The sequence below is a fragment of the Myxine glutinosa genome, unplaced genomic scaffold, assembly GCF_964187855.1.
Source record: "Myxine glutinosa unplaced genomic scaffold, kmMyxGlut1.1 SCAFFOLD_3396, whole genome shotgun sequence".
Lineage (NCBI taxonomy): Eukaryota > Metazoa > Chordata > Myxini > Myxiniformes > Myxinidae > Myxine > Myxine glutinosa.
This window is the reverse complement of record NW_027619488.1, coordinates 17,549-36,867: the sequence shown is the minus strand read 5'-3', so window position 1 is coordinate 36,867 and position 19,319 is coordinate 17,549. Positions and strand designations below refer to the sequence as shown.

General features: G+C 45.3%; 1 protein-coding gene across 1 annotated transcript in view; it reads right to left on the bottom strand.

Annotated features, from left to right (window-relative positions):
- Positions 1-4,689: 4,689 nt before the first annotated feature.
- The window catches only part of LOC144889385 (IQ motif and SEC7 domain-containing protein 1-like), a 29,212-nt gene continuing 14,582 nt past the window's right edge, over positions 4,690-19,319 (bottom strand). The window contains exons 4-5 of the mRNA XM_078769607.1: positions 17,360-17,485; positions 4,690-4,998 (exon numbers count right to left, since the gene is read on the bottom strand). Of these exons, the coding sequence (XP_078625733.1) occupies positions 4,690-4,998; positions 17,360-17,485 (435 nt within the window). The remainder of the gene's footprint in view (positions 4,999-17,359; positions 17,486-19,319) is intronic.

Sequence of the window (19,319 nt, the reverse complement as noted above, 5' to 3'; positions counted from 1 at the left end):
GATAGAGATATAGAGATCGAGAGAGATAGAGATAGAGAGGTATAGATAGAGAGATATAGAGATAGAGATATTGAGATATAGAGATAGAGAGAGATAGAGAGAGATAGAGATATAGAGATATCGAGAGAGATCGAGATATAGAGACATAGAGACATAGAGATATAGAGATAGAGAGATAGAGATGGAGATATAGAGATAGAGAGAGATCGAGATATAGAGATATCGAGATATAGAGATAAAGAGAGATCGAGATATAGAGATATAGAGATAGAGAGAGAGAGAGATAGAGATATAGAGATAGATAGAGATGTCGAGATATAGAGAGAGATAGAGATAGAGAGACATAGAGATATAGAGATAGAGATATAGAGAGATAGAGAGATAGAGATAGAGATATAGAGATCGAGAGAGATAGAGACATAGAGATCTAGAGATAGAGATATAGAGATAGGGATATAGAGATAGAGAGATATAGAGACAGAGAGATATAGATGTAGAGATATAGAGATATATAGATATAGATATTTTGAGATCTAGAGATACAGAGATATAGAGATAGAGATATAGAGATAGAGATATATAGATAGAGATATAGAAATAGAGATATAGACATCGAGATATAGAGATAGAGAGATATAGAAATATAGAGATATATAGATAGACAGAGATAGAGATATAGAGATTAGAGATAGAGATATAGAGATATAGAGATCCAGATATATAGATATATAGATATATAGATATATAGAGATATAGAGATATAGATATATAGAGAAATATAGATATAGAGATATGGAGATATAGAGAGATAGAGATATAGAGATACAGATGTTTAGATATATAGAGATATAGAGAAATATAGATATAGAGATAGAGAGATATAGAGATACAGAGATCGAGGTATAGAGATAGAGATATAGATATAGAGATAGATATAGATATAGAGATATAGAGATCGATATAGTGATAGAGATATAGAGATATAGAGATACAGATACAGAGATAGAGAGAGATAGAGATATAGAGATCGAGATATCGAGATTGATAGAGATAGAGATAGAGATATAGAGATAGAGAGAGATAGAGATATAGAGATATAGAGATATAGAGAGATAGAGATATAGAGAGATAGAGATATAGAGATGGAGATTTCGAGATATAGAGATATCGAGATGGAGACATGGAGATATAGAGATATAGAGATATAGAGATGTAGGGATATAGAGATAGAGATGGAGATTTCGAGATAGAGAGAGATAGAGATATAGAGATATAGAGATATAGAGACATAGAGATAGAGAGAGATAGAGATATCGAGATATAGAGAGAGATCGAGATATAGAGATATAGAGATATAGAGACATGGAGATAGAGATGGAGATATAGAGATAGAGAGAGATCGAGATATAGAGATATAGAGATAGAGAGAGATCAAGATATAGAGATATAGAGATAGAGAGATAGAGATGGAGAGATAGAGATATAGAGAAAGATAGAGATGTCGAGATATAGAGAGAGATAGAGATAGAGAGACATAGAGAGATAGAGATAGAGAGACATAGAGATATAGAGATAGCGATATAGAGATATAGAGATAGAGATATAGAGATATAGAGATATAGATAGAGAGAGATAGAGAGAGATCGAGATATAGAGATATAGAGATATAGAGATATAGAGATATAGATAGATAGAGAGAGAGAGAGAGAGAGAGAGAGAGAGAGAGAGAGAGAGAGAGAGAGATAGAGAGAGATAGAGATAGAGAGACATAGAGATATAGAGATCGAGAGAGATAGAGACATAGAGATATAGAGATAGAGATATAGAGTTCGGGATATAGAGATATAGAGATATAGAGATATAGATATATAGAGATATCGAGATATAGAGACATAGAGATATAGAGATAGAGATGGAGATAGAGAGATATAGAGATATAGATATATAGAGATATATAGATATAGAGATATAGAGATATAGAGATAGAGATATAGAGATATAGATGTGTAGATATATAGAGATATAGAGATATAGATATATATATATATATATATCGATATAGAGATAGAGATATAGATGTGTAGATATATAGAGATATAGAGATATAGAGATATATATATATATATATATATATATATATAGAGATAGATATATATAGATATAGAGATAGAGATATATAGATATAGAGATATAGAGATATAGAGATATAGAGATAAAGAGATATAGATGTATAGATGTGTAGATATATAGAGATATAGAGATATAAAGATATAGATATATATATATATAGAGATAAAGAGATATAGATATATAGATGTGTAGACATATAGATATAGAGATATAGATGTGTAGATATATAGAGATATAGAGATATAGAGATATATATATATATATATATATATATATATATATATATATATATATATATATATATAGATAGATATAGAGATATATAGATATAGAGATATAGAGATATAGAGATAAAGAGATATAGATATATAGATATTTAGAGATATAGAGATATAAAGATATAGAGATATAGAGATATAGAGATATAGATATATAGATATATAGAGATATAGAGATATATAGAGATATATAGATATAGAGATAGAGGGAGATGGAGATGGAGATAGAGATAGAGATAGAGATATAGAGACAGAGATAGAGATGTAGAGATAGATAGAGATTTCGAGATAGAGATATGGAGATAGAGATATGGAGATAGAGATATAGAGACAGAGATAGAGATATAGAGATAGAGATATAGAGATAGAGATATAGAGATAGATATAGATATAGAGATATAGAGATAGATATAGTTATAGAGATATAGAGATACAGAGATAGAGAGAGATAGAGATCTAGAGATCGAGATATAGAGATTGATAGAGATAGAGATAGAGATATAGAGATATAGAGATAGAGATACAGAGATAGAGAGAGATAGAGATATAGAGATATAGAGAGATAGAGATATAGAGATATAGAGAGATAGAGATATAGAGATATAGAGAGATAGAGATGGAGATATAGAGATAGATAGAGATGTCGATATAGAGATATATAGAGATATACAGATATGTAGAGATGTCGATATAGAGATATATATGGAGATATAGAGATAGAGAGATAGAGATATAGACTATAGAGATATAGAGATATAGAGACAGAAATAGAGAGAGATAGAGAGATAGAGATATAGAGATATAGAGAGATAGAGATGGAGATATAGAGATAGATAGAGATGTCGATATAGAGATATATAGAGATATACAGATATATAGAGATGTCTATATAGAGATATATAGAGATATAGAGATAGAGATATATAGAGATATAGAGATAGAGATATATAGAGGTATAGAGATATAGAGATAGAGATAGATAGAGATGTCGATATCTATATATATAACACAGTTTGTGTGTGTGTGTGTGCGTGTGTGTGTGTGTGTGTTATGTTACCGATAGACTCCTAAACGGAGAGGCTCACGTCCTTGATATTTGGCACAGACATGGCCATTGAGCCTGGTAAGAACATGGCCGACCTAAAAATTGATTTCATAATATTTTTAAACCATATTTTAACCTCAGCGCATTTCAGCGAGGAATATTGTGCACGGAATCTGACCGGTCGCAGAGCAGCGCGCTGATTCGCTCAGAGCGATCACGTGATGTTCCTTGCCGCCATTAACTCAGTTACGCGTTCGCACGTATTTCAGAGCGAAAAGCAATTGCCTTTTTTCACATTTCAGCGACGAACATTGCAATTCACACCACATAGGTTTTTTTCCCTTTCATCTTTAGATCCATATTTTTTGCCATAACGTAGCGCATTATGGCTCTCTCGAGCTCGAGTTAGCCAATCACCTGGGAGCATGAGGCCACGTTGGCCACGCCCACGACAGGACGCAGAGTTGCAATCGATCGCTCAGAGCGATCACGTGATGTTCCTTGCCGCGCGATTGCGTTTTTTCACATTTGAGCGAGGAACATTGCCATTCACACCACATAGGTTTTTTTTTCTTTCATCTTTAGATCCACATTTGCCAACTCATTGTCTGGGACGAGTGCACAATGTCTCACAGAGTTGCACTGGAGGCAGTTGACCGCACACTGCAAGATATTCGAAACGATCAGACTGTCATGGGAGGCATTACTCTTCTGATGGCAGGGGATTTCCGACAGACCCTGCCTCTCATACCACGCGGGACCAAGGCAGATGAACTTCGTTCCTGTATAAAGGCATCTCCTCTATGGTCAAAAGTGACGAAGTTGAAACTCAGCACAAACATGCGTGTCACCCTTCATGGAGATGTAGCCGCAGGCGCCTTTTCAGCGAAGCTGTTACAGATCGGAAACGGAGATTTGGAGACGTGCCCTTAAGATGGACTGGACATCGTACCATGCGGCAACAATGTCACCACGGCTGACGAACTCAAGGCGAACGTCTTCCCCAACATCCCCGCCAACTACCGAAATCACTCCTGACTCTGTGAAAGGGCAATTCTAACCCCAAAGAACGATGCAGTGGACAAAATCAATTTGGATCTTCTGCAGACTATTCCTGGGGATCTAAGAACTTACCGATCTGTCGACTCAATCCAAAACGACCACGAGACTGTCCATTACCCGGTAGAGTTCCTCAATTCGCTACAGCCTCCGGGTGTCCCTCCCCACATACTCCATCTAAAGGAAGGTGCTCCAATCATGCTCCTGAGAAATATCGATCCTCCAAAACTGTGCAACGGCACACGACTGGCTATCAAAAAGTTGATGCCTCACGTAATTGAGGCCAACATACTTACGGGAAACTATAGCGGGGAACAGGTCTTCATTCCGAGGATACCAATCATACCATCTGATCTGCCATTCGAGTTCAAAAGGCTCCAATTCCCCGTACGGCTCAGCTTTGCCATGACCATCAACAAGGCGCAAGGACAATCTCTCAAGGTGGTCGGACTGAACCTTGATTCCCCGTGCTTCTCCCATGGCCAACTATACGTAGGATGTAGTCGGGTAGGACAAGAGAACAATCTATACATCCTATCTGAACAAGGAAAGACAAAGAACATTGTTTACAAGGAAGCACTGCGTAATTAACTACGTGTCTGGTGTGTTGTGATGATTGTGAGAATATCGATTCTGATTCTGATTCTGATCTGATTTTTATGTGTATTTATGTGTATTTTATGTGATTTTATGTATTCATGTGTATTAAAAAAAACACACAAAAAAAGGCACGAAGGAAAATAGTTAATTACTCTGACACATTTAGCTGCGGTGATTGAAAAATCACCGGACAATTGTTGCTGTTTTGATGCTTTTTACTGCTGTTTTGATGCTTTTTCACAGCTGTTTTGATGCTTTTTTGCCGTTTTTTTTAATATAAAAATCTCACTTCAAAAAAAAAAATACAAAAAAATCTCACAATGATGACATATAATTCACAGAAAACGCTGAAGCAACCGCGTAATGTTGCGGTGCTGTTTAACTCTGAGTGAGAATAGTTCTAAATTTTAAAAACTTTCATCTGATATTTGTGATTTATTTCAAACAAACTGTATTTCCCATCTACACGGCCATGTATTCCTATTAACGTTATGTAACGTACATAAATTGTGTGGATTACATCATTTGTGGATGTGATGAATTGCCAGTAACCATCTATATCCCTCCCCTCCCCTTCCCTCCTTCCCCTCCCTCTCCCCCTCCCCCTCCCCCCTCCCCCCTCCTGCCCTCCCCTCTCCTCCCATCCTCCCCCTCCCCCCTCCCACCCCTCTCCCCTCCCATCCCTCCCCCTCACCCTCCCCCCTCTCCTCCACTCCCCCTCCCCCTCCCCCCTCTTCTCCCCTCCCCCCCTCTTCTCCCCTCCCCCCCCGTTCCCCCCCCCCTCCCCTTCCGGCAATGCCAGGTACTTCTGCTAGTAGAGATATATAGAGATATAGAGATAGATAGAGATGTCGATATAGAGATATAGAGATAGAGAGATAGAGAGATATAGAGATATAGAGATATAGATATCGAGATATAGAGAGAGATAGAGATGTCGATATAGAGATATATAGAGATATAGAGATCGGGATATAGAGATATATAGAGATATAGAGATATATAGATATAGAGATATAGAGATATAGAGATATAGAGATATAGATATATAGATATATAGAGATATAGAGATATATAGATATAGAGATAGCGAGATATAGAGATACAGGGATATAGATATATAGATATATAGATATAGAGAGATATAGAGATATAGAGATATAGAGATATAGATATATATAGATATATAGAGATATAGAGATATAGAGATATAGATATAGAGATATAGATATATAGATATATAGAGATATATAGATATAGAGATATAGATATATAGATATATAGAGATATAAAGATATATAGATATAGAGATATAGAGATACAGAGATATAGATATATAGATATATAGAGATATAGAGATATAGATATAGAGATATAGATATATAGATATATAGAGATACAGGGATATAGATATATAGATATATAGATATAGAGAGATATAGAGATATAGAGATATAGAGATATAGATATATATAGATATATAGAGATATAAAGATATATAGATATAGAGATATAGAGATACAGAGATATAGATATATAGATATATAGAGATATAGAGATATAGAGATATATAGAGATATAGAGATATAGATATAGAGATATAGATATATAGATATATAGAGATATATAGATATAGAGATATAGATATATAGATATATAGAGATATAAAGATATATAGATATAGAGATATAGAGATACAGAGATATAGATATATAGAGATATAGAGATATAGAGATATAGATATAGAGATATAGATATATAGATATATATAGATATATAGAGATATAGAGATATAGATATATAGATATATAGAGATATAAAGATATATAGATATAGAGATATAGAGATACAGAGATATAGATATATAGATATATAGATATAGAGATATATAGATATAGAGATATAGAGATATATAGAGATATAGAGATATAGATATATAGATATATAGATATATAGAGATATATAGATATAGAGATATAGGGATATAGAGATATAGAGATAGAGATATAGATATATAGAGATATAGAGATATATAGATACAGAGATACAGATATATAGCGATATAGAGATATATAGATATTGTAGCGGTTACCGCTGGGTGTACACAATCGCCTTGCACCTGCCAGGACGCGGCCAGGGCGCAATCGCCATGCCGGGCTCGTCCGGACGGGCCCAGACGCGCCTCTCCTGGGCATGCCCGAACTCGCTGTTCCCGGGCTCGCCCGAACCTCCCGGGCACGCCCGGTCTCGTCTTTCCTGGGCATGCCCGCTCTCGCCTTTCCAGGGCTCGCCCAGAGCGTCCGGGCATGCCCGCTCTCGCCTTTCCAGGGCTTGCCCAGAACGCCCGGGCATGCCCGCTCTCGCCTTTCCAGGGCTCGTCCAGGACGCCCGGGCATGCCCGCTCTCGACTTGCCAGGCCTCGTCCAGCATGCCCGGGCAGGTCCAGACTCGCCTTTCCAGGACTCGCCCTTGACACCCGGGCATGCCCGGTCTCGCTTTTCCCGGGCAAACGCTCCGGCATAAATGTGTATATATATTGCTGCCCGATAAACGGGCTTTTCAGAGTACCCGAGTTTGACACATGCAATAAAGCAACTCGGACGAATTTCCGTCTTTGGTCGCGTCAATTCTTTCGACTCGCGTTGGAGCACAGCTCCTTCATTGGTGACCCCGAACATGGATACGGCAGTGGCTCTTAAACTGCCTACCTTCTGGGAGGCTCACGCGGCTGTTTGGTTCGCCCAGGCGGACTCCCAGTTCGCCCTGCGAGGCATCACCGCCGACGACACCCGCTTCCACCATGTCGTGGCAGCGCTCGGCTCCGCCACCGCGGCCCGCACCCTGAGCCTCCTCGAGCGCCCGCCAGCTGCTGACAAGTATGACGCGATTAAGACGCTCCTCCTCGACGCTTTCGCCCTCTCACCGGCGGCGCGCGCACGGCGCCTGCTCGACCTGCCCGAGCTCGGCGACACGCGCCCGTCCGAGCGCATGGACTACATGCTCTCGTTGCTCGGTGAGCACTCTCCGGATTTTCTGTTCCGCGAGCTGTTCCTTCGCCAGCTGCCTCACCCGGTATGCCTCGCCCTGGCTGGCACGTCGATCACAGATCCCCGCGCCCTCGCCAGGGAAGCCGACAAGATCTCCTCGGCGGGCCAGCACATCGGAGCGGCTACCTGGAGCCCGCCGCCGTCCGAGGCGACGCCCACGACGCCCGAGCGCTCTGCGCGGTTGGAGGCCGAACTGCCGGTGCAACTGGCGGCCGCCACGCCGCGCCGACCGCTTCCAACACGACGGCCGGGGCCTCTACCTAACCAGGTGTGGTGTTATTACCACGCCAGGTTCGGACACAAGGCTCGGACATGCCGACCCCCGTGCACTTTCGGCAAGTCGGGAAACGGCCGAGCCGGCGTTCATTACCTGCCATGAGCGCCGGCCACTCGGGCAACTTGCTTTTTATTGAGGACAAAGCGTCCGGGCGGCGTTTCCTTTGTGACACCGGCGCCCAACTGAGCGTCATACCCGCCTCCGAGCAGGACAGGCGGAACGCCGTTTGCGGCCCCTCTTTGGTCGCTGCTAATGGATCGGCCATACGCACTTTCGGCCCGCGCGACGTCACCCTCTGCTTCGGCAGCCAGCGCTTTCAGTGGACCTTTGTGACCGCCAGCGTCCCCATGGCTTTGCTGGGCGCCGACTTCCTCTGCGCGCATGGGCTGCTGTTCGACGTCAAACGACGTCGCCTTGTCAATGTCAAGCGCAGCTCCGCGCTGACCTAACTGGCATGCGCCCTCCTGACGGCGAACGAGTTCGCTCACCTGCTCGCGGAATTCCCGGCCCTCACGCGGCCGACGTTTTCGGCCGTCGCAGTGCGACATGGGATCGAGAACCACATACCCACTACGGGCCCGCCGGTCTATGCCAGGGCCCGCCACCTCGACCCGGCCAAGCTCGCCGTGGCAAGGGCCGAGTTCAACGCGTTGGAGCGCCTCGGCATCGTGCGGCGCTCCGATAGCGCGTGGGCCTCACCACTGCACATCGTGCCGAAGCCGGGGTGCGGATGGCGCCCGTGTGGCGACTACCGCTGCCTCAACGACGCTACCACCCCCGACAGGTACCCGATCCCGCATATCCAGGACTTTTCCGCCCGTTTGGCGGGACGGGTCATATTTTCAAAAATTGACCTGATACGGGGATACCACCAGGTACCTGTCCGGCCGGCCGACGTCCCGAAGATGGCCATCATCACGCCGTTTGGCCTGTTCGAATTTTTGAGGATGCCGTTTGGCCTCAAGAACGCGGCCCAGGCGTTCCAACGCTTGATGGACGGCATGCTGCGCGACCTGCCATTTGTTTTCGTCTATCTGGACGACATCCTCGTCGCCAGCACGTCCCGCGCCGAGCACCTCCTCCACCTCCGAACACTGTTCGGTCGCCTTAGCGAGCACGGCTTAATTGTCAACCCGGCCAAATGCCACTTCGGCACGACGACCGTTGACTTTTTTGGCCACCGCATCACCAAGACCGGGGCCGTGCCACTGCCGACCAAGGTCGAGGCCATCACCACGTTCCCGCATCCCCGCTCCATCAAGGCCCTACAAGAGTTCCTCGGCATGGTGAATTTTTATCACCGATTCGTGCCCCGCGCTGCTCAGCTCATGCGGCCCCTTTACGAGGCCCCCCGGGGCAAGCCGGCCAAGCATGACATTGTCTGGTCCGCGGCCATGGACGCGGCATTCGCGAGCGCAAAGCGGGCCCTCGCAGACGCAACGCTGCTGGCTCACCCGGTGCTCGACGCGCCCATCGCCCTCACTACGGACGCCTCCAACTACGCGGTGGGCGCCGTCCATGAACAATGGGTGGACGGGGTTTGGCAGCCACTCGCTTTTTTCAGCCGGCAACTCCGGCCGAACGAGTTAAAATACAGCACGTTCGACCGCGAGCTCCTCGGTCTATTCCTGGCCGTTCGCCATTTCCGCCACCTCCTGGAGGGCCGTCCGTTCACGGCTTTCGTCGACCACAAGCCATTGGTTTACGCAATGGCCAAAGTCACGGAGCCGTAGTCGGCCCGCCAGCAGCGCCACCTCTCCACCGTGTCGGAATTTACCACGGACATCCGGCACGTCGCCGGCAAAGACAACGCCGTGGCCGACTGTCTTTCTCGGGCCAGCGCGAACGCGGTCCACCTCGGCGTGGACTTCACGCTCATGGCGGCCGACCAGACCACCGACACCTCGGTGCAGGCCCTCCGGGCAGCGGACACGGGCCTCCGCCTGGCAGACATCCCCTTCGCAGACACTGTCCTGCTCTGCGACGTCTCCCAGGGCCAGCCTCGCCCCAATCGTGACCGTTACCTGGCAGCGCCGCATCTTCGCCTCCATCCACGGCCTTTCTCACCCGGGCCGGAAAGCTTCTCAGAAGCTGGTGTCGGCGCGTTTCGTCTGGCACGGCCTTCGACGGGACGTCCGCGACTGGGCCAACGCCTGCACGGCCTGCCAGCGGGCCAAGGTCCACCGCCACACCCAGGCCCCGCTGGCACCTTTCACCGTGCCTGAACGGCGTTTCGACCACGTCCACGTGGACCTGGTGGTCCCCTGCCCCCATCGTGGGGGTTCACCCACCTGCTCACCATGGTGGACAGGACCACCAGGTGGCCGGAGGCCGTGCCCCTCACCTCCACCACCACCGCCGACGTGGCGCAGGCGTTCATCGCCACCTGGGTCGCGTGTTTCGGCGCACCGGCGGACATCTCGTCCGACCGCGGCCCACAGTTGACGTCCGAACTTTGGGGTGCGGTCGCCCGCTCGTTGGGAGTCACTCTGCACTGCACCACGGCCTACCACCCCCAAGCCAACGGGTTGTGCGAGCGGTTTCACCGCTCCATGAAGGCCAGCACACTCATGGCCGGCCTCCAGGACGACTGTTGGGCCGACCGGCTGCTGTGGGTCCTTTTGGGCCTCCGCACGGCCCCCAAGGAGGACCTCCGAGCGTCCGCCGCCGAGCTCGTCTACGGCCAGCCGCTCCGCGTCCCGGGCGAGTTCGTGCCCGACGCTACCAGTCCCTGGTTCGCCGCTCGCCAGCGCTCGGACCTACAGGAGGCCGCCCGGCAGTTTGCCCCCGTGCCAGCGTCCCGCCACGGTGGCCCCCAGTCCTACGTCCCCCCGGCGCTTCGCACAGCGGAGTACATCTTTGTGCGTCATGACGCGCACCGGGGGCCACTCCGGCCGCCGTACGACGGGCCCTTCCGGGTCCTGCGACGGGGCGACAAGTCATTAGTCGTCGACTTCGGCGGGCGGCCGGACCGGATTTCTGTGGACCGCCTCAAACCGGCGCATGTGGACATCGACCGACCACCACGTTTGGCCCTTCCTCCGCGGCGAGGCCGCCCCCCGTCCACAGTTCCCCCCGCTCGACCACCCACCACCACATCGGACCCCCCCCACGTCCCTCCAGGGGTCGCTTCGGCCGGGTCATCCGGACCCCCCTTAAATTGACCCTGCCGGTGCAGGTCGATTCTGGAGGGGCGTGTGTAGCGGTTACCGCTGGGTGTACACAATCGCCTTGCACCTGCCAGGACGCGGCCAGGGCGCAATCGCCATGCCGGGCTCGTCTGGACAGGCCCAGACGCGCCTCTCCCGGGCATGCCCGAACTCGCTGTTCCCGGGCTCGCCCAAACCTCCCGGGCACGCCCGAACTCGCTGTTCCCGGGCTCGCCCGAACCTCCCGGGCATGCCCGGTCTCGTCTTTCCCGGGCATGCCCGCTCTCGCCTTTCCAGGGCTCGCCCAGAACGCCCGGGCATGCCCGCTCTCGCCTTTCCAGGGCTCGTCCAGGACGCACGGGCATGCCCGCTCTCGTCTTGCCAGGCCTCGTCCAGCACGCCCGGGCAGGTCCAGACTCGCCTTTCCAGGACTCGCCCTTGACACCCGGGCATGCCCGGTCTCGCTTTTCCCGGGCAAACGCTCCGGCATAAATGTGTATATATATTGCTGCCCGATAAAGGGGCTTTTCAGAGTACCCGAGTTTGATACGTGCAAGAAAGCAACTCGGACGAATTTCTGTCTTTGGTCGAGTCAATTCTTTCGACTCGCGTTGGAGCACAGCTCCTTCAATATCGAGATATAGAGATAGAGGGAGATGGAGACAGATATATAGAGATATAGAGATATACAGACAGAGAGATAGAGATAGAGATATAGAGATAGAGGGAGATGGAGATGGAGATAGAGATAGAGATATAGAGATAGAGATATAGAGATAGAGGGAGATGGAGATAGAGATATAGAGATAGAGATATAGAGATAGAGGGAGATGGAGATGGAGATAGAGATAGAGATATAGAGACAGAGATGGAGATATAGAGATAGAGATAAAGAGATAGAGATATAGAGATATAGAGATAGAGATATAGAGATAGAGAGATAGAGATATAGAGATAGACATATAGAGATAGAGATATAGAGATATAGAGATACAGAGATAGAAATGTAGAGAGATATAGAGATAGAGATATAGAGATATAGAGATATAGAGATATAGAGATAGAGATATCGAGATAGAGATATAGAGATATAGAGATATAGAGATAGAGATATAGAGAAAGAGATATAGAGATAGAGATAGAGATATAGAGATATAGAGATATAGAGATATATAGATGTAGAGATATAGAGATAGAGATATATAGATATAGAGATATAGAGATGGAGAGATATAGAGATATATAGATATAGAGATATATAGATGTAGAAATATAGAGATATATAGATATAGAGATATAGAGATATATAGATATAGAGATATAGAGATATATAGATATAGAGATATAGAGATATATAGATATAGAGATAGAGATACAGAGATATAGAGATATAGGGATATAGAGATATAGAGACATAGAGATATAGGGATATAGAGATATAGAGATATAGAGATATAGAGATATATAGATATAGAGATAGAGAGAGATAGAGATATAGAGATATAGAGATATAGGGATATAGAGATATAGAGATATAGAGATATAGGGATATAGAGATATATAGATGTAGAGATATAGAGATATATACAGACTTGGCATTTAATATGGAATATTTTTTTTGTGGGGGTGAACTTACTTTTCAAGATGTCTTAGAACCAAAAGTTCATTGGAATTATGTTGAAATTATTCTAGATTTTGTTAATGTGACCTTTAAAAGAAACAAAAACCACATTTGACATTTCGAAACAAATAAATTGATCCTTGAAAGTGATGTAAACTGATATCAAACTCAATTCATGGACAGTACTGTGTTAAACTTCTTTACGTTTTCCAGAAGTATCTCTTTATTTTGCACATTAGCCAAAAATTTTTTAGACAAAAACAAAAGTGAAATTACGACTGGGATTACGGACAGTAAAATTACCGTTCAGTACTTCGTGTAGCCCCCACGAGCATTCAGGAGAGCACGTACACGTTGAGGCATTCTGTTCACGAGATTTGCCAAGGTTTGGACAGGGGTCGCTTGCCATGCAGTGACAATAGCCTGCTGCAATTCACGCACAGAGGTCGGCTGCTGGTCCAAGTGGTCGATTTGACGCGTTAATTCTGCCCACAATTTCTCTATCTGATACATATCCGGGGACATTGCAGGCCACTCCATATGCTCTACACCACGGTCAGCAAGAAAGTGTTGGATCATGCGAGCACGATGAGGCCGTGCATTGTCATCTTGGAAGACAAAGTTTCCTCGAAAGGCTGCACGAGCAAATGGAAGCAATGTTTCTTCCAGAATGGCCCTGTACTTGAACTGGTTCAGGTTTCCATTCAGAACAACCAGGTCAGTTTTGCCCCCTGCATGAAAAGCAGCCCAAACGGTCACCCCACCACCTCCAGCTTGGACTCTTGGCACTATACAATCTTTGTTTTAGGCTTCATGCACTTGTCTGCACACTCGGACGCGGCCATCTTGACGATAGACCAGAAATCTAGACTTGTCACTGAAGATCATGTGATTCCAGTGTCCTGGCTGCCATTGACGGTGCTCTCTGGCCCACTGCAATCGGCGCTGACGGTGTTGTCTGGTCAGGCATGGCTTTCTCAGGTGACGCCTGGCAAGATAGCCTGCTTGAACCAGTCGTTGGTTGACTAGCCTTCTGGATACAGGCACATTTGTCAGTTGCTGCCACTCAGCCCTTAGCCGATTAGCTGACTTGGTACGGCTATTGTGGACTACCCGGTGCAGCTGGCGATCATCCCTCCTTGTGGTTCTGCGGGGACGTCCTGGCCTTGGTATTGGACTAGGGACACCCCTCTGAGCATTTCGTTTCAGGATCTTTGACACCTGACCTTGAGTGATGCCATACTGCCAAGCAATAGCACGCTGTTTCATGCCGTAATTTCGTAAAGCCACCACTAAATGACAAACAGCATTGTCGAGTTGACGGACCATCTCCAGAGGAAGTGGTAATAACTTTTGGAGACGTGCAGCAGTTGTTTTCCACTGATACAGAACGCAACAACCCTTGTATACCGGACTGTGAAGCCAATCATCAAATGCACCTGTCCGTACATTTTGCCACGCCACCTGTGATATAATCCTGTTGTTGACTTCTTGCTGCGACAGACATTCAGTGACATGGTTCTTTTAACAAATAAATCACCAAAGTGTGAAAGAAACTCACCAGATTGATATACTGAGTTAAGAAAGTAAACCCAAGTGAAGAAAAAAAAATAATTCCATATTAATTGCCAAGTCTGTAGATATAGAGATATAGAGATATATAGATATAGAGAGATAGAGATATATAGATATAGAGATATAGAGATAAAAAGATATAGAGATATAGAGATATAGAGAGATAGAGATATAGAGATATAGAGAGATAGAGATATATAGATATAGAGATATAGAGATAAAGAGATATAAAGATATAAAGATATATAGATATAGAGATATAGAGATATATAGATATAGAGATATAGAGATAATAATAATAATAATGCATTTATTTTATATAGCGCTTTTCAGGAAGCCCAAAGACGCTTTGACAGAGTGCAAAACATAACGCATAGCAAAACATAAAGACAATTGCAAAAAAGAAGAATCAATAGGGAAATATTCAAAGCACAAAGGAGGGAGAAGGAGAGGAGATAGTCAGGGGTTAGATGCTGTGGGTTAAATGTTGAATGCAGTGTTGAACAGGTGGGTCTTGAGTGATGTTTTGAATGTGGTGAGTGAGGAGGAGTCTCTGATGGTGTGAGGTATAGAGATATAGAGATATAGAGATATATAGATATAGAGAGATATAGAGATATAGAGATAGAGATAGAGATAGATAGAGATATAGATATAGAGATAGAGATATAGAGATAGAGATATAGAGATATAGAGATAGAGATATAGAGATAGAGATATAGAGATATAGAGATAGATGGAGATAGATAGAGATAGAGATAGAGATATAGAGATAGATAGAGATATAGAGATAGAGATATAGAGATATAGAGATAGATCGAGATATAGAGATAGAGATAGAGATAGAGATATAGAGATAAATAGAAATATAGAGATGGAGATATAGAGATAGAGATATAGAGATATGGAGACATCGAGATGGATAGAGATATAGAGATATAGAGATTTAGAGATATATAGATATAGAGATGTAGAGATAGAGATATAGAGATATAGAGAGATAGAGATGTAGAGATATAGAGATAAAGAGATAAAGATGGAGATAGAGATATAGATATAGAGATATAGAGAAAAGCACATTACTTCTGAAAGAGAATGGGTGATGCTGCAGCAGTTCCTGGGCAAAGTTTATGCTGAGTGGCTTGCCATTGCCTTCCCTGAAGTCAGTCAAGGTTGGAATTTGTAATTTGTTCAGGATGCCGAAGATAGCTCGCCGACTCTTCAGTGGAAAACACGGTGGGACCTTTAATGCTGACCACAAACCAGCCCTGAGAGATGGGTCTTCTGACCTTCAGCTTCACATGTATTGGATGGATGGTGCCGACAATGATGCCACACTCTACATGTGAAACACCAGGGTGACAATTTGTAGCTGGATCAACATTCAAACCCAGGCTGGACAGCCCAAAGACAAATGCACACACCTCTTGCTATCCTGGCCTGGCGTTGGCTTTGCGATTAGGGTGCCAGCTTGGGATCCTCGGATCCTGGGTTCGAATCTCGGTCGATCGCTGAATTAACGTCAGGGGGGTTGACTCAGCCTGTCATCCTTCCAAGGTCGGCAAATTGAGTACCAGCTTGCTGGGATGAATGATCACGATGTGTACCCCAATTCAGAATAGGCACACTGTATCCCTGCGCATCGTAAGAGCGTGACCAAGGGTTGGCGTCAGGAAGGGCATCCGGCCATAAAAACATTGCCTCAAACAGGGACCATGATTGTCATGGGGCCCGCAAGGCTAACCCCCGCTTTAGCGGGGGAAAATGGCCTTAAAACTATCATTCATTCTTGCTATCCTGCCAGTCTTTCTACCTCCATCACATGATGTGAAAATTCAAGGCATTTTTCTCCAGATTTCTACAGCAATTGGGAACCTTTTAACCAAACGACCACTCTTTTTAACTCAACTGGACTACCGTCCAGTTGAGTTCATCACATACTGAACCCTCCGGTGTCTGTCGTCGTCGTCTGTCGTCCGTCGTCCGTTAACTTTTCGACGTTAACACTCCAACGTCCTCAAATATCAACCGATTCTGATCAAGCTGGACATGCAGCATCCTTACCCCAAGGACCAGGTTGGTATTACATTTCAGCCCGATCCGTTGAAAAATGGCGGACTTCGGCGACCATTTTGTTTTTGGTCATGAAAACGACGTTAACACTCTCACGTCTACAAATATTAACAGATTTTGATCAAACTTAGAATGTTTAACCCTTACCACCCAAGGTAGGTTGCTATTGCATTCCAACCCGATCCGTCACAAAATGGCCGCCATAGGCCGCCATCTTGTTTTCAGCTCCAAAACGACGTTAAGACTTCAACGTCCACAAATATTTATGGATTTTGATCAAACTTGGTGTGTGAGACACACAAGGTAGGTTGCTATCGCATGTCAACTCGATCCGTCACAAAATGGCCACCATAGGCCGGCATTAAAGTTGTCCAGTCAGTTCAGTTGAGTTTTGCTTCCCTGGAAGCTCTTGTTATTTTTGATACCCTTACGTTAGGCTACATACTTTCCGATCAAACCTTGTACGTAAAGTATTTTAAATGTTGACGCACGACAATGGTCTCACCACAAGTAAATCATTGAAAAGGAAGATTTCCCGTTGGTGAAGGCCAAACTTCTGTGCACGTAGTGGATCTGGAACCTCAAAGAGCCGGCAGTAACAAACGAGCCGGCGATGAGGAAATGCCAGCACCTTGGGATGATTGAGCATACATATTAGGTGTGTAGATTAGCAGGCAACTTTACACAATAGAATACAAGAATCGGACACTGACATTCTATCACATGGAAACTGCTCAAATCCTCCTGTCTGTTGACTCAGATTATCTCATTTCTTTGAGCAGACTTCATACAGCTGAAGTCTACAATAATGGGATGTGCTTAAAATGCATGAAGCTATTTGATGAATCCTCATCAATGTACAGGAGGTAAGTGTGTGTAAGGTATCTCCGTAACTTCCGGAAAACGGAAATAAACCCGCGGTCACGGTGTAGGGATACATCGGTGAATATTTGCACCTTCATACATGACAGTGTGGTACAGGCCTTCCGTGCCTAGGCCATGTGGAGACATTTATGCATGTCTGTTCTTCATAAGGGCTCGATCTCCATCTCCATTAAGCCCATCAACATCATTTTAAGCAGATAAAATAAATGTTTTCATATCTCATTTCATTTTTACATGTTTGTATGTATGTCTGTCATTACCATGAGCGCCTGGAAGCTCTGAGAGGAAACTAATGTACGGTAGAGTAGCATAAGCGAAGATGAACGTTATAATTTTACCATCCCTCCCGTGAAGTTTATATCCAGTTTGGGAATCGTGAGAAGTCTATTTTGCGTAGGTTGTAAGCACATGACAACCAAATCCCCTTCATGTGCATTAATGTTGTCAAACCCCTCCATGTCAGTACCTCCCCCTCACCCCCTGTTGCTCCTCACACTCCCCCCCCCCCAACTCCAGCTTCTGCTTCCACCTCACCCCACCCTCTGTCAGCTTCCCCCCCACCCCGCCCCACACCCTCTTACCTCCTCCCCAACTCCCCAACTCCCGCTCACACCGTCTCAGCTTCCCTCCTGCCCCGCACCTCGTAGCTTCACCCCAGCCCCACACCCTCCCAGCTTCCCTCTGCTACCTCTCCTTGATTCTTCTTTTCACTTTCCTGGACACTGCCAGAAATTCCTCCATCCTCTCCCTGACTGTGTGGACCTCAAACATCTGAGGCCTCCACTCCAACCTGATAGATCTCTCAATCCAGGATGCTGTCGAAAGAGGAGACATCGTCTGTTTTACATAATCCTTCTTCCTACAGGACATCCCTGACTCCTTAGTGTCTCTCCCTGGCTATTGTCTCCTCCAGTTTGATCAACATGAACCCTGTATTGGTGACAGAGTGAAACTGTATATCAAGAACTCCCTTTCTCACTCTCCGTGTACTGCCTCCACACCTCCCAAACCACAGGAGTACTTCTGGTTGTGACTTCCCCTCCGCTCCCACCTCTGGTTTGTCAGTGTGTTGTGTCGTACTCCAGGCAGTGAGGATGCCATATAAATCTATCACATGGCATGGACCAATTTTATCCACTCAACAACTGTCCAATCTCAAGACTGAACTTTCAAACTTGTCGCCTCCCTCCTCGACAACTTGATGGCACCTTCTTAAGACTTCTCTGGAGTAAGACCTCCCCTCACATCCGGAATCTTGGCGTCATCTTTGACCAAACCCTTTCCTTCGACAAATACACTAAACAGATCACAAAGTCAGCCTTCTTTCACCTGAAAAACATTGCCCGTCTCCGCTCATCCCTCTCCTCCACGGCTGCAGAAACCCTCATCCACGCCTTCATCACCTCCCGTCTGGACTACTGCAATAGCCTCCTCTATGGTTCACCCTCAAAAATCACCAATAAACTCCAATACATTCAGAACTCCGCTGCCCGTCTACTCACCCATTCCCGGACCCGTGACCACATCACCCCCGTCCTTTACAAGCTTCACTGGCTCCCCATCCCCCAGAGAATCCAGTA